This window comes from Polyodon spathula, chromosome 22 (genome assembly GCF_017654505.1).
Source record: "Polyodon spathula isolate WHYD16114869_AA chromosome 22, ASM1765450v1, whole genome shotgun sequence".
Taxonomy (NCBI): domain Eukaryota; kingdom Metazoa; phylum Chordata; class Actinopteri; order Acipenseriformes; family Polyodontidae; genus Polyodon; species Polyodon spathula.
In genome coordinates, this window is record NC_054555.1 from 9752314 (window position 1) to 9775060 (window position 22747).

Here is a 22747-nt window from a genome sequence, read left to right on the forward strand (position 1 = left end):
AATTAATGGTCTCCTCAATGCTGAGAAGTACAGGCAGATACTTATCCATCATGCAATACCATCAGGGAGGCATCTGATTGGCCCCAAATGTATTCTGCAGCATGACAATGACCCCAAACTTACAGTGAAAGTCATTAAGAACTATCTTCAGTGTAAAGAACAACAAGGAGTCCTGGAAGTGATGGTATGGCCCCCACAGAGCCCTGATCTCCACATCATCGAGTCTGTCTGGGATTACATGAAGAGAGAGAAGCAACTGAGGCTGCCTAAATCCACAGAAAAACTGTGGTTAGTTCTCCAAGATGTTTGGGCCAACCTACCTGCCGAGTTCCTTCAAAAACTGTGTTCACTCACTTTGCATTTAGTTAATTGATAAACATAATCTATTAACATGTCAGCATTCTTTACAGCATTTTTTCACACCTGCCTAAAACTTTTGCACAGTACTATATATATATATATATATATATATATATATATATATATATATATATATATATATATATATATATATATATATATGTGTTTGTATTGTTTTAAACTGCATGACAAACCCATAGTGTTCATAACAAGGTTTAACTGTAAAAGATAGTGGCTTAAAAGCATTAGTCTTCTTTTTAGTGGACTATGTCAGGTTGCTATAAAAGCTTCTGTGGTGATGGCATACACATAAAATTGTAATTTCTGTAGTCATTAACAATTCTGATACCACAATCACCTTAGTACCCCTACACAATTGCACCCTGAATGTACTTGTGATGATTTCCCTGCAATACCACAGTGCCATTAGTGTAATTAAAAGGAGAGGACTCGCTTGCTGGACAGCTGTGTGCAGGATTAGAGTAATTATTTGCCAGGGAGGTAGATTTCGGTCTCTTTGATCTCTTTGCACTCAGGATCCTCTTTACTGGTTCTGCAGACGTTCTCTTACACAAGAATGCATTCTCTTTGATTTCAATGCCACACTTGTTTTCTCACTCTTCTGCTGAGTGGGTTTAACTCTCTCACTGCTACAGTGAAAGCTGCAGGCGAGCAGGGGAGTAGCAGGGCTTGGCCAGCCCACTGCTCTATGGCACCAGACCACCAGTTTTCTATAGCCAGACCAGGTGTCTAGTAAGGATTCATGCATACACAATTTGTCAGCTGTTGTGCATTGTTGTTATAGTTAATAACTAGCTATATTCTTGACATTTTGTATAACAAATACTGCTTCATTTGCTATACTGAATCCATCGATTTAGATGATCTTCTATTGTCCTTGACTTCATTCTCAGGGATAGAACACAGATCACAATTCCCATTTGCACTTAATTTCCTGAGCACAAGAGCAGGACAAAGGACATATTTACAGAAAATGTGGCCAGTTTCCAGAAAAAAAACAAAAAAAAAAAATTAAAAGTAGGGGTAAAAAAAAAAAAAAACATGCTCACATTTGTATTTGACTCTTCCAACACACTTAACCCTAACATAACAGAAACTGTCATCTGTTTTAACTAAATGTCCATAATAATGCAAATGACTACTTATAAAACTGAGTATATAATGTCAGTTTTGAAATATGCACTTGGACATAAAAACCGAGTTCTCTGCTTTTCCTGATAAGCGCAGTCATTAAGTTGAATTGTCTGTAGTTTCATTTTTAGTTGTCAGCTATGCATTTTTTGACATTAAAAAAAAAAAAAATTGATTGCAGCGTTGCCCTTATTTCCACCTCCATTGGGATCCCTCCCCTTTCGCTCCAGGCTAGTTGATAATTGAACTTAAAAGCCTGTAGTTAGTCAGCTACAACTAATCGCTGGCTATTGGGTTTGTAATAAGTGCATTTCATGTTTGTTTTTTTTTCCTATTGTAGAGCAGATCAATTTGTTAGAAAAATAATTAAAACTACTTTCCAGAACAGTTAACAAGTCAGCAGTTGTACAACACCATGCCATACATGTGCATAGCAATCTCAAGGCAAGTGCTAATGGATTTCGCATACTCCAAAGAATTCCTATGAATTATTTTAATCCCTGAACTATATTTATTTATTAATTTATTTTAGCTGTTAGAATTACATCTTTGAGAAACGGCAGTGTACTTATTAAGGGTATCAATTATATACATATTTAAATGGGATGTACATGATTTAATTTTTGTACCATATCTTTTGTTTAAATCCAGTAGTTCCATCTGGTTATTGCTAAAAGTCAGCAGCTAATGTACTGTAATGTAAACACTTCAGCTGCTGCCTAAAAGAAGGACTTTTGCTTTGCATAAATCTGAAATCCAGTGTGAAAGCGACCAGTTTTAAACATGCTTCGGCTGATGCTACTTCCAGTGGTTTTAGTTTAACCTGCTGGCTATACTGCTCAGTTACAACCCAGCTCATCTTCTATAAAAATTACTTCCCAGCCATGTGAATGAGAGGTGACTTATAAATGATAGCAAATCGATTGCCATTGTCTCTTCTAGCAGGGCTGTTCTCAAGTAAAGCCCTTTCAGATTCAGATAACGTTTCCAGACAAGCAGAAGGGAAGCTTTGGGGGATACATGTCTTGGGGGACAAATGGCATGTTTCTTTACCTGATCATGCACACAAGTCAGCTAAAGAAAAAAGAAAACTAACACAAATGATAGCCAGAAAATGCCTCATGAAAGGAAAAAACAGGAATCATATTTACTTGGGCTTGTTTTTTTTATAGATTCATAACCTGGTAAACTATGACTTATTTGTTATTTTATTATGGCATAAATATACAGTATATACAAATAATACACAAGTAATGAGTTGTATATACATTACTTGCTGCTCAAATTGCTTCACTTTACTTTCATTACCCACCTAAATCTTATACATTTAGGAGAAGTATAATATTGAAAAAGCTGTGGGATGACACATTGTTTGCAGTTGAGCTAAAAAGAAGATACAAAAGGTAACCGTTTGTGTGGGAGCTGCAGTTCCATTTTTCAAACACCAGACATGTGCAGTTGGGCTTGGTGAAGAGAAATCCAGTTGAATGCTATCAGCATCGAGTTAAGGCTGATTGACCTGAATTCATTAGACCGTGGTTGTGTTAATGCCTTTATATTAGAGAAAGAAAGTGGGTTGGCAGAAAATAGTATTTGGCAATATTAAATGGTTAATATGTAATACTTGATTTCAACAATAGAGACTGATGTTTTTTTTTCAATTAAACTGGTTTGTCTTTCTTCTGCATTTGAGCCTTGATTATCTTTCTGTCTTTTGCGCGGATATGATGTTTTCTAGTAGTATGCATCAGTAAACTTTGTGTAGCATGTTGAAATACTACATTCTGAAAGGAATTGGATCTGTTTTACACAATACAAATAAATACCACCATAAAAATATACTTATCAAGCAAATACATTTGAGGTAGTGTTTATATGCTATTGTGCCACTCTACTTACAGCAGTGCTTTTGTGTGGTCTATGACAAGCTACTGTAGGGCTGCTGTACGTTAAGATATTGCCATTTTTGTTGACGATGCATCTGGACAACATAATGCCAAGGGATAAAAACAGATCCCTTTCTTGTGGAGAAATGATGGTTCTAACAGTAAATGACATTTGACTTGATGTAATTTACATGTATTTTTCCACAAGGTAAATTACATCCTCCCTGACACCATGGAAAAGGAGCTACGAAGCTCTGTTTTTTTTGTTTTGTTTTGTTTTGTTTTCCTGGTTACCACATTAAATAAATACAAATCATAGTTGGGTAAAAACACTTACTGAGCAGGGCTTTGAGATGATTGTGGCAGGACCAGAAGTACAGAGGACGCAGGTGTTAATTAGCAACACAGTTTACTTTGGGATTACTGTGTCCTGCGCTTGATTTGAATTAGCTCTCATTGATCAGTTAATGGGTGCTGGGGGAGTTTTTGACTTTTTTCTTGTTGTCTGTGTTTGGAAAGACTGCCTTGGTTAGTGTGCAGGGGAAGAATATGGAGTCACATTTCATTGATTTTAAGATCGAATTGTTGCAGTCATTTTCATGTATTTTTATCCACAATCTACCAGTTATCAGTGATTCGATTTCACCATTTATCAACCCACCGCCTTTGCACTTGACAACCTACAAATCATCCTCCTGTAATAACTTTAAACTGCCTGGCAACGCAGCCCAGAGAGTGCCCCTGACAGTGTGCTACTGATATGTGAGCAGCTGTTGTTTCTATGTGTGAGGCTCTTTTGTTGCAGCGGCTTCTCTGGGGAAAGTGTTGAAGCAATTTAACAAAAAACACAATTTTGTTTGGCCTTGTCCCTGTAGGTTCAGGAAATTAGATTGATTTCTTGCCATGCAGTCTAATAGGAAAAACAAACAAGCAAACAAATGATTTGAACAGGTTAGACTTATCAGTAAGGACACAGGTGATGGTGCCTTGATGAAGGTTTGGTGTGTTAACAGAGTGTTGTCTGTTGAATGGAAGTACTTTTCTTTTCTTACAGTACGGTATGTGTTTGTGTGTCTCAGATGGGCAGCTGTAGAGTTAATGTATTGTTTTTGTTTAGTTTTTTTTTTTGTTTTTGAGAAAGCCAACTATACCATCCGTAATCAGTCCAATTGAACACGTTTAACGTTTAAAAGAAATAAAATAATGAAACTTGAAGTGGACATAAATGTCTTAAGAGTCATACAGTCGGGGATATTTTTTAATAAACTCATGTTGGTTTACTACTTGCATTGGTGAGGATGTGGATGCCTGGTATTTTAGTTATGGTTTCAGGTTTAATAGATGGATTTCACATTCAGTATAAGCTTAGGAAACTCCTGCGAAACACAAAACTTAACTGTCTAAGTAAGTCACATACTGCCAATGTACCAGAAAACAGAGATACATTAACATTTGCACACAGAAAAAAAAAAGTGTAATACTGTTATTATTATGATGATATAGTTTTTATATAATTATACTATTTTATATAAAATAAAATCCTTTAGCACCAAGCGACAGAAAGACAGCCAGATAACCCATTAATACTGTACTGTAGTTCTAGTCTAGTCTGCTGTCTTGAGTAGAGTCACCTGTACAATGCCAGACCTGTGGTCTGCAGTGTTGAGTCAGAGCAGATTTTAAAAAAATGAACAACATGTAAATGACATCAATAGGCTTTAGGGTAGTCTTGTTATAGTGTATTTCTGTAGAATAAATTACCGTTTTTATCCACTAGATGTGTCTGTTGAGCTGTGTATGATCATTTGAACCTGCTGGGCTCTACGATGCGGTTATGTGTGGTTTATTTTTTGTAACCATCCGTTAAAAACATTGTGCCTTATGTCAAATCAAACTCATGAGAGAGATACACTATGTAACACTGTTTTTGTTAAAGTTTCCATAAAAATATATAACAACAACTTTGTATGATATGTATGCCCAGTGCTGCAATTGTAATTTACTTGAATTTGCTTATACTTAAACTGTGAGATATGGCCCTTCTTAAACAGTTAATACTTAATGACTTCTAAGTTCAGCCACAAGCTGGTATTCACAAGGGCAACCAATTCCCATAGTTGAAACTACATAAAGAAAAAAAAAGTGCTTTGAACACTTAGTTAAGATGCAGCCAATTTACGCTGCTTTGACTGTGAAGAAATGGACAAACTGATAAAATCTTATCAGCTGACTTTCTCTGAAACAATAACACTGATGGAATTAATTAAAACTATATATATATATATATACATATATATACATACACACAAAATTTTGCTTTTTTTTTTTCTTCCTAGATATGTGTTCTGAAATAAAATGGTATCTTCCTGTTGCAAGTCAGTATCATTCACAATAAACAGGACAACATATCTGACTTTGCTGCAGGGTAGATAATAGGCACTCGATGGGAGTTGCTTCAGTACCCAAGACTGCGCAGTTTACTGATGTTTGAAGAGACTTAAACGTGAATATCATGTTTGCTCTTCTGTAGAAAAAATCATTGTACGGGCTTAACGCAATGAATCAATCTTGTTCTCGTTGCCCATAGTGGCTTTCCCTTATTGACAGTGTTATGGCAGGTGTTTATTTTTATATATTTTTGTCCAGGCCTTTTTGCTTGCCCATGGTGCAATGCATTTCACTTACATTTTGCAGAACAAAAGTGCAAATGATTATAGAAGATATGCATGCAGGAGTTATGCTGCTAACACTCAGCCAGCTGGGTGCTTTTACTGTCCGTTCTTGTATTTATTCTATGAAAACTTTAGTTTACTTTAACAGCAGACAGGTCCTTGCCTTTTAAAGATCGTGAGGCTTACATTTTGAGTGCAACAGACATTCCTGATTTTGGAATTTTTTTTTTCTTTTTAAACAGTTAGGCTCACCCAAGAAATAACAGCTGACTGCAGTTCCTTAAGTGCAAAACACACTGGAACCTACTTTTGATATTGCTAATTGGACCTGTCCGTGTCATAAGCCATAGGTCATAGCCCCTTGGGCGAACTGATGTAACATAATATAACTAATCTTTTGGTGATTCTTTCTTTGGGAATTTGTTTATATATTGGATTTTTCCCTGTGTGTGTTTTTTTTTTTCCTGCTCTTGGGAAGTAATATACCATTGCATACAGATAATACAAAGTAATTGTGATTCCTCAGATTATGTTGGTGTGACAATGTGTGTTAGATACAACTAGGGTTTCAGAACGGGGATTATGAAAGATCAAGGTCACCCCAGCAACAGATAGAACAGCATCCCAATCCAATTAGCATCTATTCCAGTTTTATATACAGATTGCATTTTAGCAATTAACTGTGTATTGCAGTCATGTCTTAAATCATTATTGAGCTGATGCATTCTGTATGTGAAAAGAGACATGAACATAAATTGCTTCATATCCCTGTCCATGCTGTTACCCATAATTATAACAAAAACCACTGTAGAAATACTGAAAGAAAAATAGTAAATTTGATAAACGTGAAGACACTGAGGAAGTCTTCTTGTCCAAACATTTGTCAAATAATTTTATTTTCGTATTACTGTAACATATTCATTATAAAGTATTAATAAAAGGTAACAGAGGCGGTATCCCCTTTTTTGTGTAACTCATTTAACCTACAGGCTGGAAACCCATTGTAAACTGAAATGTAGTTCCACAATTAGAGAGTACATCTGTTACATTGCTTTCCCCTTTTCATGTCATTTTCAATTCTGTGTTATATGTAATGTTATATTAAATAAACAATTTCAGCAGACCATGATTTTAGCATTGCAACCTGACCTAGGGTAACCTAATGTAGTCTGGGATAAGTGTTAACCAGAGTTTTATATAAATAATATGACTCCATAAAAATTTTAAAAAACAAACAAAAAAAAAAGTTTGGTTTTTAAAATGACTGTGTACGACACAATGGCTTGACTGTTTGTTTTCTCTGATTGTGGTCTCCCAGGATGTCTGCTATTCTCTATAGGTTCCTTGTCTGTTCGGAATACAGTTGTGCTGTTAGGGCGGTCGTCTCTTTTTTACTGTCAGAAGCACGTGTTTCAGTGCCCTCTGTCCTTGTGGTTGTGATGTGGCTGCAGTTACCTTCCATATAACTACCTGAGCTAGTATCAAACCTCTCAAATGTCCCTTTGTGCATGATTTTATTTACTTTTGAGCATTACATTCTTTAAAATAAAAAGCAGCAAGAAAAGGTAGAAAAAGAAACACAGCATCCACAAGAGGGAGCAATGCTGAGTCACTCACACATTTTCCCCTTGGCATTTACTGCAGTGCAGACACAGGGCATATCTGTACCTACTGTAATCCTGGATTTTCCAGGTACGCGTTTTATATGTTATGCTGCTTTGTTTAGAACATTTTTTTAAAACTAAACCTTAACACAATATCTCCATATATGAACATTTCACAAGGCATAAGTATCTTGCCGTGCATGGTAAATTGATTGCTAGCCTTTGCAATTCACAATCTGAAGGTCATCTAATCCCTTGGAGGATTCCTGAAGGCTTGTTTCTTTTACTCACATGCTGTTTAAACATATTAACTCTTGAATGCATTTTGATAGTTTTTATTTCTCTTAATTGTCACCAAACCCAAATACGGTAATTAAATATTATCCAACCACCTCTTGGTTTAGGTGTTGTTACAGGAAGGATAATGGAAATCTCCTGTCTAACAAGAATTAATGGAGAGATGTTCTATTCATTAATGTAGATATCTCCAGTTAATTATTACATATGTACTGTGGTGATTATGGGACAAAATTATGGGCAAATAATTTTTCAATGTTAAGATATGTACTTAACAAAACCAGTAGAGGGCGCCACCCTCCTACAGATTGTATGCAGTCCAGTAAGGCAATGCTTATTCACTTGTGCTTTTAATGTACATGTCTGGAATATGACTTTGTTCCATGTCATACTTTGAAAGCTATACGTTGTGTGTTCACAAGGTCAGGTGAAGTGCTTGTAGCAGCAGTCATCACTTCAAACTTTTCAGACCTTGTCACTTCACCTAAACCCAGATATTCACCACTTTTCTCTGTGCTGCGTCAGCTTTGTCTACTTATCCTTCACAGTTTCTGTCCCTGAAAGCCTTGGTGTGCTCTGTTTCATAGAGGGGGTGCATTTCTTCTTAGTCTGCAGAAAAATAACTGCTATCTAAATAAAAACAAAGTATTTTTATTTTTTTTGCTGGGTAATGCTGATTTTTAGTAGACAAATTAGAAGCATATTGAACCATTTAGGAACCTGCATTTTTTAAATTATTTTCTCCTATTATAAATTATTCTAACTTGATGTTCAGGGCTAAGGAACTCTTTGATATGCATGTCCTTGAAGTTCTGAGAGGACTATGCACAAAAACCTTCAGAAGTGAAGTGGTATTAGCAACAATTCCAGAATTTTTTTTGTTTCTGGTGCTGTCTAGTAAAGTGGTCTGGGGACCCATGTGTTTAAACCAAAATAATTAAAAGCGGATTTGGACTTGCATGTAGTCATTAACAGAGAATGACAAACACTGTTTTTAACATTTTATAATTCCTTAATTTAAGTTCTCTGGCATTATGTTAAACCACAACTCATGAGGTTTGACCACAAAAATACAAAATCTGACAGTTTTTACATTTGGAGCTATAAGGAAGATTTTAAGCTTAAGTACAGGAAACCATTCTGTATAATGACCAAAAATACAACTTGACAATAGTAACAGTTTTAAATAAATGTATTGCTATGTACTAAACAGGTTGGCTTTAATTAAAGTAAATGTATCTTTAATGCTTAGGAAAGTCAGCTAGTATTTTTTGTGATTAATTACAGTATTTTAAAATATTTTATTTCATTATTCAACTTTTTATATGGCATTTTATTATTAAAAAAAAAACTGCATTGTAGTTTCACTAAACAGACACCAGGTGTGCGCAGTTGAGCAAGGCTGCAAGCCACTCCCCTAAGACCTCCCATTGCCTCCAGCCCTCCCATTTCCTGTCCCCTTATCCACCCTTCAGCACCCCACCCCACCCTCTCACTCCCACCCCCACCATCTGCTGCAACATCGGACATTTTCTGACTCACAGCTGCCTGTGTTTGGGATCCATTTTATGCTTCATTCTGTTCAGCATAATGAAAGGAACAAGGAGTTCACAGACCCTGCATTCAGCAGCGCATTTAGCAATAAAACAAAGCAAATTCACTGCCTTGTGTTATTGTACACTAAGCATCTGTAATGCACACATATTTGAAGCCATGCACAGTGATTTTCATAAAGTAACATTTAAAAAAAGTAAAAGGGTATTGCATCCTTTTTACTGAACTATTACTCCTTTTAGGTCATTTTTAAATAGTTTAATAGTTTATAAACCACTTGTGCAGAGAAATAAGGTACTGATTTTTTTTTTTTTTCTTTTTGATTACCTGTTAATCTGTAGTGACTTAAGTAAAGAAAACAACTGTTCTTTTATCTTGCCTGAATAACAGCTTTATAACTTTGCTTGGACAAAATTTCTGACAATTCTATAGATGGCAGATAATACTCTTCTAAAAAGTGACAGTAAAAGAAAAGCTAAACTGATAAAAACTCATCGATTTTGATTATTAATATGTTCTTTTCACCTGTATTTATTTACCTAATCATGTTGTTTATTTAAAAAGTATGTGCACTGAAAGTTACCCTTTTTTCTGTTTCATAGCTTTAAATTCCTGTTTCCCCTTTACACCTACAGACATACTTTGTACAGACACACATATTAATCAAGCAAAATCTATATAAAATAACCAGTTTAACTTGAATATAAAGCAAATCAAAAACATTTGATACAACTTGTATTGTTAGTAAATGACCACAAGGGGTGCGCAGTTGAGCTGACGGGAACTTTGGAATCAGGCCAGACATTTCAGACGAGTTCTGTTGTCTGCTAGCCTATATTTTAAAAATAGCACTGATCTAACAGATAGAATGTGTATTATCGAAATGGGCTATGCTGGATTTTTGCAGTTCTGCGAGTGTATATCTGCGTGTGTTTCAGGGAGACAGGAATGGAGTTTATGGAGACTATTAACATTCAGAATTCTTACACCGACAGCCACACCCTGCAGCTTCAGATCCTGGCTTTCATGAAAACAGACCTTTTAAGGAGAGAGAGAGAGAGAGAGAACTGGATGTGCGTGTGCGTTGGTGGGAGGGGGGTGTTCCTTTTTTATTATTGTTTTGTTCTTATTTTTTACTTGCAGTACCTAGAATTTTTTTCATTTTTTTTTATGTTGAGTTAATTTCTTACTAGACATGTGCTGTTCATGGCATGTAACAAACATATTGACAAGCCTCAAGTGTAGAGACAGCTGTGAGATGTGGGTCTATTGTATCATATTGTCTAGAGATCCCTAAGGAACAAAAAAAAAAAAAAAAAAAAAAAAAAAAAAAACTGATATAAGAGGGGAAGAAGGTTTTAACCTGCAGGCCAATAAAGTAGGTTGCTAACATTGTGAATGTTAAAAGAAGCATTTGAGAAAAAAATTCACTAGACTTGCTGTTTCTCATTCTAGGAAATAGTGCATACAATATTATACCAATTATATTGGACATTGAGCAACTGTGTGGAGGTGTTTCGTTATGGAGGCACAATTGCAAGTACTGAATAGAAGAGATTGAGGTACCCTGCTGTCTGTCAACCTACTTACATATTCTGAAGGTGTGGGTTCAATCATGTGCCTAAAACTTCCAACATGACAGTGAAAAAGGCAGATAGTGAATCTTATTGAACTGTTTGTTTTAAAAGATTATTGATCTAATATGCTACTGGTTTGGAGATAGTAAGCACCCCTACAGAAATGCCTGGTTTCCTCTTTCATTCACAAGTAACAGGAAGGACAATACATTCCTTTCCTGCACACACATATAGTGCTTAATGTGATCAAAACAATACTGTGTGCTTTTAAACACATCCCTAATATTCTACCCCCCTAGTGTTGATTACAACATCTGAATACATGTAACCTGATATCCTATTTAAACATGAACACATAATTCCTGTGGTTACTAATTAGATCATTTCTGTGCAGTAGTATGACTAACTGCAGATATTCTTTTTTTTAAATTTATTTATTTAAGGGTTTTTCCACTAACAGACAGCAGGGGTGTGCAGTTGAGCTGTAAACATAATTTAATAAAATCCTCCACTGCAGTGTTCAGCAGCCATTTTGTGGTTTAGGATTTCTGTGCTCCTGTCTCCATTTTATGAACAAGATGTATTTTTTCCATTAGCAGAGTGAACATTATAACATCTTCAGAAGAGGTTAGAAGCACAGCAACACTAGATTAGGCTATAAAATGACTTCCTAGTTAATAAACAGCTGGGTTTTGAGAAATCCCTAGCAAGAACCAGTACAGAAAATTTGTCCTAATATTGTGTTAAGATCTTTGAATGTATTAATTTATGTATGGGTGTATGTTGTGCTATAGACTTGTACACATCTGTATACATTTTAATGGTTAAAAAAAAAAAAAAAATGTACACAAATTAAATTGCTTATTTGTGTTTCTCAGTAAGGCAAAGAAAAAAGGGCTAACCTTTCTACTAATTGTTATTCTTCAGAATTCACGTGACATTATATTAATATTAAAGAGCTTTTGAAAAAGTGGATTTGCATTGATTCTTAGCTAAGCAGAGCCACTTGTTTTAATGGATTAAAATGTGATGCCTGTATCAGCATTGATGAAGGTGAGAATTCCTTGGGGTTGAACTAGGTAATGAGCACAGCCTTTCAGCTATTCATCACATAATAGTCCCTCATCATATTCCCTGGCGATGATGGTTGTTACCCACAGGGTTTGAGAGAGGAGGAGAGGGGAGCGAGGAAGTGCTGAAAAAGCTTCTTCTCCCCTATGCTCAAGTTACTGAATACACATGCCTCCTGCTTTTCAAAATCAACATTGTAGACTACATTTCAGACGGTCACATGCAGAATTCAGCCTCAAGGGAATTCTAAAATGTGCATGGTTTATTTTCCAATCATAAGTCTTACTATAAATCCATATACTATATATTTCTGGGGTTTGTGGTTGAGGACATCACCCAAACACACACATTGTAATGTTTTTAGATTGAAATGTACTCTGGAATCCTACTTCCCATTAACACTGATTGCTTGTACTGTAAAAACAGGAAAGCATAAAATCTACCTTCCAGAAAGGGGGCTGTATGCCAAGTCGCTTGTTGCATCTGTACCTTTTCACATATTTTGCAAGTGCTCTTATGAACTGTGCAAGGGGTCATTTAGCAACTGCCCCGAACAATAGGACCCTCTTCCTTCAAAGGCAAACTTGGGTATTTTATTATTTTTTTAAGTTTGAAGTTTTTTTATTTTCTATTAGAAGTGTAAAAGGTTACAAAATATTGATTGATAGGACTTTATCCATGCATTTTTCTCACTTTGTTGTTGTAAATGAATAGTCATACCACTCTCTCTGCTGATGCCATCCCCTATTGTAAGACTTTTCAAGCACCTTTGCTCAGTTGTCCAGTAGTGGCACATGGTAAGGGAGGCAGATCTGCAGTGTTTATGGGTTCATCCTAACACAGCTGCTAGATTAACCCCATCACAGGGTGACCCCACAAGCCATCTGTTCACAGCACAAGAAAACAATGGGCTATCTCCTTATTGAAGTGTATAGAAATGATGACCTGTTCCATAGGCATCTGCGGGATAAACAGCACGTATACTTGTAGACTCTTCCCAGAATGTGATTCAAACTAGCATTGAGCTATCAAGAAGGGATTGTGATTCAGGCTTCATAAACAACACATTTCTGTTAACTTTAGTCATTTGAAAAGCTGCTTTGAAAAAGCTCATGTTCTGATTTAATGTGACTTAAATCCCCACGTACTGTGTGTTATTGCAAATCCAGGCTATGTTCTGCATGGCTGAGTATCTTTCTTTTATTGCCAGCTCCTCTGAACTTAGCTATTCATTTCTTGTTCTATCCTGTCTCCCCCTCTTCCATGACCTTTGGGTGCACCGACGTGAATCTCCAGTATTGAACATATTAAAGTGGGTGAGCTGTATGAGGTTTCAATCTGAAGCTTGCAGACAGTGCCTACTCAAATCTGAGATCATCAGTTGGCATAAATGAAGGAGCAGCTGCATGATGTACTGTTACATTTTCAGCAGTTTTGCATCTGGTTTGGTTATGGAGGAATTAATTTGCCTGTAAAATAAATAAATACTGCATGTGAATAATACTGCTTGTGCTGAAAACCAAGATGACCTGATTCAGAATTTGGGATGAGTGTTTGCCTGTGCACTTGCTTGTTTTGTTTCCTAGCATAGTTAGATGTGTCCATTTGCAGCAGCAACCATAGATTTCCACAGAAACCTGAAGACTAACTCCAGTGAACACAACAGACCAGTTAACAGTGCCTGGTCAAGTTGTATGCCCTAGTATCATGTTATATGAATTATTTCCACATAAAACATTTGAAAATACTGTATGTAATTATAGTCGGGAAAAGCATATTAATGCTAAAACAGTTATAATGCATGCAACTGAACATATGGTAAGCAATCACTTTTTTCTTTTTTTTTTCTCTCGTTGAGATAGTGGGACACAAACACCCTTTTTATGTATGGATAATCATATTACGTTATGTATCTAATAAAGAAAATAGGTTGATTAATTGGTGTACAGTAAGCATATAATGTAATATTCCACACTTCATGGTGTCTGCTTATGAGAGTTCTTTGTTCCTTGTTAGAGCAGATGTTGTATGTTTTTCATTGACTTAAGAATGGGCAGTATACATAACAATAACCGCATTGTCGCTAATTTTCCAGACATTTTATTTCTGTACTCAAGGAAGTCTCATGAACTTATTAATAGTGTGAACTGTGTTTGTTTCACACAACTGCTGAAACATGCTGCTTTGAATGGATTCATTGACTATTTGATCACAGAGCAGTGTATGCCTATGTGTTTGTTCTATTTCAATGTGTAAACTGTCCCTGGCTGAAAAAAGGTAACTAATTCTGAGCGTGTACTCTTCTACAAAGATTGCTCATTTACAAAATGACTAGACTCCATCAATGAAATGCATTTATCCCATAAACATGATTACCAAAGACATGATGTCATACCCAGCCAATCAGGAACCTGGGTTATAAATGCAGTAAGGTAGGCCACCTCCCTGGAGACCCTCAGAGAGCAGGGCTATAGAAGGGAGGCACTCTTCACACAGCTTGTGTTCTTTGTGTGGTGAGGGGGAGGGGGATATACAATGTGGAATATAGACCTCGGCACATTACCTTGATTATGTTTTATAGAGACATAGGGTATACTGCACTAATGTTCACAGCTAGTTAAAGAGCCTCTCGGTAGGGCTTTCAGTTGTGTCTTTTCATGAATTTCAGTAACTTGTCCCCTGCAACGCTTTACAGTGGATTTAAGAAATACTACATTTTTTCTATGTGATATTTCTTGCTGATGTATTTTTTAGATACATGAGGGGTAGGTGTTGCAGGGGGACAGGCTAGTGGTTACATTCTGGTGTACCAGCTGTACTTTGAGATAAGATATCTAGATGCGATGACTAAAACAGGATGCCAAAATATTTAGTTTGTTGTCGACTTTCACCCTGTGTGGAGTTTTATCTGATTGGAGTTAGAAATAGTAAATACAAATATAGTGAGAGTCAATGAGAAATGCAAACGTACACATGTGTGTGAGAGAGTTCCCTTTATCACAGACACATCGGTCGACCTTGTGCCAAAGCCCTCACCAGGGTTGATGTCTTTCATGTCAAAGAAAAGCACGACTCCTGTGATGTCGGTTTGATTGAAATTGACAAGTGTTTGGATGTTTGGGTTCTCATGACATATCCTTGCTAGGACTGTGAAAATATGTGGCACAAGCATGCAAAGGGTCAGGGCTTGAAGAAGTGCCATCTCTGTGTGACCAGAGCTATCACTCAAACCACTGTTAGCTTCTGTGGATGTCTTATAGAGACTGTGCTCCTCCGAAGCTTTATAAATGTTTTAAGTGCACCCATCAGTTTCTGAATGTAACATGTATGGCTGAGCAGCCTTGTATCTTATGCAACCTTTACCTCTTAAATATAATACCTTGGCAAAACAGCATATTAATGCACTGTACACTGTGAGAATGTGGCATGCTGTGTGTGTGTGTGTGTTACACAGTTTGTGTATAGCACTTCCAAATTATCCTAAAATTTTTAAGAGTAGAAGCCTTTTATAGTATGGTATTAAACAGAAATTCAAGCTTTTTAAAATCACTGTATCTTTAATGTTTAGAATATGTATATTTGAGGATACTAGCCTGGGGCATATACATATGATTGAATAATTTTAAAAGATAAAAAATAAGTGTACTTTACACCCACATAATGTTCAGTCTTCCTTGAGGCAGTGTTGTCTGATCAATACAGTTTCTTTAATCCTCTTTTTTTCTTTTTCTATTACAGTGAAAAAAGAACAGGATGGAACAGATGACAAGAAAATGGCTCAGAAGAAGAAGGTGAAAGAATTGAAAGTCCTGGATGGTAAAACTGCACAGAATCTATGTAAGTATATCAGCCCCCTTTTCATGCCTCGCTGTGACCAGCAAGTAGCCCACATGATAACTCCCTTATTACTTCAGATCAGTCTTTTGTAAAAAAAATAATTGAGACAATTGTAAGGTATTCTTCTTTCTATTAAATAGTAAACAAACATCTGATCTGATAAGAAAAAAGTGTAATTTAAACAAACAAACAAACACTATTATTACTAATACATGTATTATAATAATAATAATACTAATAGTAATTGGATCCATTGTTAATGGGTGTCTCTACTCAGTGCCGCTAGAGATCTGATACAGATAGCTACATACTAAACAATTACATGTCCCTGCTTCACAAGTCTCAATTTAAAGACCAGTCAGGGTTAATTGCTCTGTACAGGGACAAACATTGTAGAATAAAAAAGATTGAAATATAAACATGTTAATTTCATTGGCTGTCTTTCTCTTTTATTACAGTAAGTTGTATACAGCATCCAACCAGATGTAAATGTATGATTCTATCTGAGACAGATGCACATAAACAGTTAACTGTAGTGAACCTTAGCAACTGCTCTACAATACAATACAACAGCTTTAATATAACATTAAATGCTGTGGCGTGATTATTTAAATGACATTTTCCATGGACTCATTCCATTCAATAAGGCACACAGAATGACTGCTCATGAATTATTTATTTAGCACTGTTTTACTTTATTACCCTAATTGCAGCTGTGGTACAGGGTGGTAAATTATTCTAGACACTTTTTCTGTAAAATGAAGGCATGAGGGAAGGTTGTTGAATTAACTCTGTCCAACTCTCTGATAGCTAGACATTGAATTTAATTTTATATCTAAGCTATAGGTTTTCTCCTTCTTGTGGTCAGCCTCTAACCTTATAGCCAAGGAAAGCCATCTGTACTCTGAGATCATGCTATTGCAGCACGGTGTTGCATATAACTGCATATTAATACTTTTTACATCTAAGGGTCTTGGGTCCCTCAAAATACTAGCTCATAGAACAAGCTTCGAAAAAAGAGAACTAAAATGTGTTATTGCTTTGTATTGTATTGTATTTTCTCTCGTCAGCTATATTCTTGGGGTCTTTCCGACTTCCATACGAGGAGATAAAGAACGTTATCCTCGAGGTCAACGAGAGCGTCCTCAAAGAGTCCATGGTGCAGGTACTGCTTTACCATTTGTATAACTGTGGCAAGCTTTCACTGTTGTTTTCTATTCTGCACTGCATATACACATCCTTAGAGAAATCCCAGAAGCAGTGTTTTCTTTTTTATTTCCCTCTCCCTAGAGCGCAACTGCCCTCCTGTTTCCCTTGTATTTGTCTGATACTGTTAATACTGTAGAGCTGGAATCCTGCTGCATTCCCATCAACAAGTAAAGAACATGCAGCACTCGACTGCAGAGTGTCGCAGCAGTAAAGCACATTGTTCCACACTGTGGATTTAAATATTTTTAGGCACAAATCTTGCTTACTGCAAAAACATTAATCACACATGACAGTACAGTACAATACGGTTATATCAGAAACAAACACACACACACACACACACAGTAACATGTCTCAGCTAAGGCTCCAATCTTCAGTCCTGACCTTGAGCAAGTTATTTTTTGTACTGATGCTTTAGTCACAGGGCCTTTCTAAAAATGTGATGTTTCTTCTGTAGGGTTATCCTCGGTAGTAAATAAAACACAGCAAGTAATAATTGTTCACTGGATGCTGATGCAGGTGGAGTAGATAAGATGAAATTAAAACCATAACTCAGTATGTTTTGCTCTATGAAGTGTCCTCTGTGGCATTGACAAGGTGACAGCTTTGGCTTGCTTAGTGATGCATGTGGTGTTTACTGTTGTTTTTAATAATATGAAAACTTCCTACAGTGGAGGTTGTCTTTTCGAAGAACAAGTAAGTATGTCAACTGCTTACGAATTTTAATAATGATTAAGAAATCCAAAGCTGCTTCCTGCAGAGTGAATGTTAAACTTAAATTCCTTGAAAGACAAAGGCTGTAATTTTTTTTAATGCATTCTTAGTTTCAAATATAACCATTATCTGCTTCCTGTATACGGTTTAAAGTTGCAAATGAGATGACAATAAGTCTAAATAAGAAGACACTAAAGCACCACTGTCAGTTTTACATTCAGGTGCAAATAACAGGCTGGTTTTGCAGACCCTGATTAGCACTAATTGTGGACTTTATCTAAGATAATGTTAGAAAGTCAGTACTGTTTTTTGGGGGTCTCCGAAACCATCCTTATATATGTCTTTACAGTAGGTATCACTGAAAAAGTAATCCGAACCTCTTGTGAATGAAGTAGACTGGTGTACGAGGCTGCTCCAAAACTCAAACTTGACTTTTTGTCATGCGCAGAACCTGGTTAAGCAGCTTCCAGAAGCAGAGCAGTTAAGTGTGCTGTCAGAAATGAAAGGGGAATATGATGATCTGGCTGAGCCTGAACAGTTTGGTGTTGTGGTGAGTAGAGACACACAAGTCTGTCCAGTATGTGTTTAATAATTTCCATGTCAATGTAAGTCACAGCAATACAAAACAATGCCCACCAAACATTTCAAGCATCATTATAAGTTTGTTTTTGGAACCACAGCTTTTGATCATATTTAGGAATTGGGGTTAAATCAAAAAATATTATAGCAGCCTATACATTAACACTATAGCTATTGTAATGTGACCTCATTTTCTGATGCACTGCAATTTCAGATAGATGTATTGCATCAATCAAGGCCTTTGGAGTTAAACACATTGTTTAATTTACAGTTACATTGTGCACAGTATATCAAGTGAATTACAAAAAGAACTGATGCATTGAGTAGTCCGTTCCCCATACTAATACTGAGCGTGGGGGAGGGTTGTCTTGTTAACTCATTGCACGAGTTGCAAAGCAATTCTGAATCATTCATTGTGTCATTAATTTGTGAGTTTTAACTACATTGTTTGTTAGCTTCGTCACCAGACACAAGTTATTGTGTGTATGTATTTACAGTACCAGTCAAAAGTTTGAGTACACCTGCTTGAAACCAGGTTTTTCATGATTATCTATGCTTTTAACTGTATGAACTTGTCTATAAACACTTAATATTTCATTATATAATATGTGTACTTATATAAGTGGATAATCATAAATTAATTGCATTAAAAAATGTTATTTTTAAATGAAAATGTAAATCTTGTCAATTTCAATGAAATGGTCACCCAAAGCCAGGGGATTTCAGTCTGAAGCCCAAGTCAGTTAAAAGTCTGAAATGTGTATAACACGATGTTAGAACACTGGCCTAAGATAAGTGTCTTTGTTAGATTTTCTCTAGAGTTAACTAGCATGTTACCCTAATTAACCTTTTGTCACCAATTATTGTTAACAGGTGATTACTATAAATGTAGGTAGCATAGGCACAAGTTTGTCATTCCTGAAGCAGAAAATGGCAAAATATGCTTAGTTAAGCAAAGAAAAAAGACAAATCGCAAGAACTTTGCAAGTGTCTGTAACTGCTGTGGCCAAGACCATCAAAAGATTTGAAGAAACTGGCACTTATGAGAACCGAACAAGGTCAGGCAGGCCAAGGGTGACCTCAGAATCAGAGAACAAGTTCATTCGAGTGACAAGTCTGCGAAACCAGCGATTAACTGCCCCTGAAATACAAGCTCAGCTAAATGCTACTAGAGGTACAGATGTTTCAACATCAACTGTTCAGAGGAGATTGCGTGAAGCTGGCCTAACTGGAAGAATTGCTGCAAAGAAACCATTGTTAAGAGTGCAGAATAAGAGGAAGAGACTTGCCTGGGCCAAAAAACACAGAAAGGAGTAGAAGTCGGTCTTATGGACCGATGAGTCAAACTTTGAAATATTTCGGTAGAAACCGCCGAGTATTTGTAAGACGCAGAGAGGGTGAGCGCATGAGTTCTGCATGTGTAGTTCCCACTGTCAAGCATGGAGGAGGCAGTGTCTTGATCTGGGGTTGCTTTGCTGGTGACAGAGTTGGTGATCTTTACCAAGTCTATGGCAAGCTCAACCAGCATGGCTATCATAGCATATTTCAGAGGCATGCCATTCCATCAGGATTACTGCTAGTTGGGCAGTCCTTCATTCTTCAGCAAGATAATGACCCGAATCACAACTCAAAGTTATGCAAGAACTATCTGGCGAAGAAGGAAAGTGAAGGACAACTCAATCTAATGACCTGGCCAGCCCAGTCTCCAGACCTCAATCGCATAGAACTTGTATGGGACGACCTAGACAGAAGAGTCAAACCAAAGCTATCCACAAGTGCCCCACATCTCTGGGAATTGCTGCAGAAGAGATGGGAAAACATGTCAGGTGATTTCCTGCTGAAACTTGTTAATCGAATGCCTCGTGTTTGTGAGGCTGTTATTAAGGCAAAGGGTGGCTATTTTGAGGAATCCAAGATTTAGAGACAATTTTCAATTTTCTTGAACATTGCTTTGATACTCCTTATGTTTTGTTTTGTATATTGTAACATGTGTTTTCATTTGCAAGTATTTACAGAAACTTGTACAACGTAAAACATTTTCAATTATGAAAAAAAAACTAGTTTTCAGCAAGTGTACTCAAACTTTTGACTGGTACTGTATACACACCCAATTTTAGTTGTATATTCTACATTGAGATTTGCTTATGTGTTCTGTATTTGCATTTTATTTTCACCCTGTGGTGATGAATAAACCCTGGCACAGGAATATAGTGGAGGCCATTGTACACCTGTCTGTCAAATGTCCCACATATATCTAAAGAACCACTTATTGTTATGAAACTTTGTGCTGCTTTTCCCTCCCCTCTATCACAGATCAGCACAGTGCCAAAGCTTCATGTTCGTCTGAATGCCATCCTGTTCAAGCTGCAGTTTGAAGAGCAGATCAACAACATCAAGCCAGACATTGTGTCGGTGATTGCCGCCTGCGAGGAGCTGAGCCAGAGTGAGAACTTCTCCAAGTTACTGGAGCTCATCCTGCTTGTCGGGAACTTCATGAACACGGGTTCAAGGAACGCCGGCGCCTTTGGCTTCAGCATCAGCTACCTCTGCAAAGTAAAAAAAATAAATAAATATGAAATGCAATAATAAACAGTTCATTTACAGATTATGGCTGAACTACTGTGGCATTTATAACATGAAATACCAGAATTCAGTACATCCCTATTGGGCTTAAAGTTTTATTATGTAGTTGTTGTTTTGTTTTTTATTTGTTTGATCTCGGTTCTTCCCCAGCTTCGAGACACCAAGTCTTCTGATCAGAAGATGACTCTCCTGCACTTCCTAGCTGAGGTCTGTCAGGAGCAGTATCCAGAAGTGTTGCACTTCATAGATGAACTAACCCATGTGGACAAAGCAAGCCGAGGTATGAGTGACTAAGCTCTAGTGTTACAACTCAGCTTACACCCAGCTGATACCATAGCAACCAGGCTAGTAAACAGGGAAAGAATCTCCATTTTATAGTTCTTCTAGCACCAATAGCTACAAACACAGTATTGTAAGTCAGGAAGGAATAAACTTTTCTAACAGTAATTGTAGCTAGAAATAATTCCATAAATCTACAGATTTTGCACTTCCATTAGCCACCTAAGTCTCAAATGTGCAGCTTTTAAAGAAACACATGTTGACATAGGTGCGGAAAGAGGGGCCGCGCTCTTTACCTGGTGCAGAAAGACGGGCCAATGTAAAAATGTACTACATTCTTTCAAACACATGAAATGTTCTCTTTGAGCCGTTGCTTTTGGGGTTAGGGTTTGGAATTAAGAACTGATTTAAATCCTAAATTCAGTATTCAAATTCTCTCAGCTGGCCTATCACTGAAAAGCCTGGCCCGTCTTTCTTGCATGGCAGAGAAAAATGTATGTACTATTCTGTTAGCTGCAATTACTTTGTCAGCTAGTTGTTTAGTTGAAATGTTATTTTTTAAACAATTCTGAATGCTTGATCTTCATTAATTTGTGTACAATGTATTCCTCCAGTTTCTGCTGAAACGTTACAGAAGAACGTAGACCAGATGGCAAAGCAGATTTCCAACTTGGAGAAAGACATACAGGCGTTCCCTCCACCCACCAACGAGAAAGACAAGTTTGTGGAGAAGATGGAAATATCCTTTTAAAAATGAAGTTTAAAATAACAGCTATGCTAGCTCTGACCGCAGAGTCCTTCATAAAGGAACATGCGAGGGGCATTGCATTCTGTTGTTGTTAAGAGGATGGTATCAGCCCACTTTGCATGCTTCAAACAAGTAGACCATAGTGCTTCACTTCATCTCCATAAAATATCACATGCTGTTTCCTGCTGAACCTGAAGCAAGTTAAAGCCAGCATACAGAGATTCAAACACAAATAACCAGGAAGGTGCTGTTGGCTTTCTTGTAGTTAACAAAAAAAACCCATAAAAATCAAATGGTTGTATATAAGTTAGTGAATTTTAAAGCAGTCGGTTTGTGGCTTATTTTCTCTATCCTTTTTATTTAGTTTTCTAAGGCTGATTAAGTTATGTTCAAGCCTGCTGGGAATAAAAGCAAAAACTGCATTAGATAATTATCCCTGTTATCAGCACAGTCTGAAAAAGCAGTGTTTCATTACAATGTACTTTCTCTGATTAAAGGCTCTGTTATAGTACATTCCTTTAAGTAATTTACAGCACCTTATAAACATCATTCATATTAGTAAGACAGCATGAACACAGGTTTTGGTGATTGCGCCTTCACTGGATTAATTATATATAGATTTATA

The 22747-nt window shown here is 36.7% G+C and overlaps 1 protein-coding gene across 3 annotated transcripts in view; it reads left to right on the plus strand.

The window, feature by feature from the left end:
- LOC121297469 (protein diaphanous homolog 1-like) overlaps positions 1-22747 on the plus strand; it is a 133878-nt gene that overhangs the window by 82079 nt on the left and 29052 nt on the right. For all 3 annotated transcript variants that reach the window (XM_041223813.1, XM_041223814.1, XM_041223815.1), the window contains 6 exons: positions 15912-16010; positions 17081-17175; positions 18382-18483; positions 20826-21065; positions 21246-21375; positions 21989-22113. In XM_041223813.1, coding sequence (XP_041079747.1) covers positions 15912-16010; positions 17081-17175; positions 18382-18483; positions 20826-21065; positions 21246-21375; positions 21989-22113 — 791 coding nt within the window. The remainder of the gene's footprint in view (positions 1-15911; positions 16011-17080; positions 17176-18381; positions 18484-20825; positions 21066-21245; positions 21376-21988; positions 22114-22747) is intronic.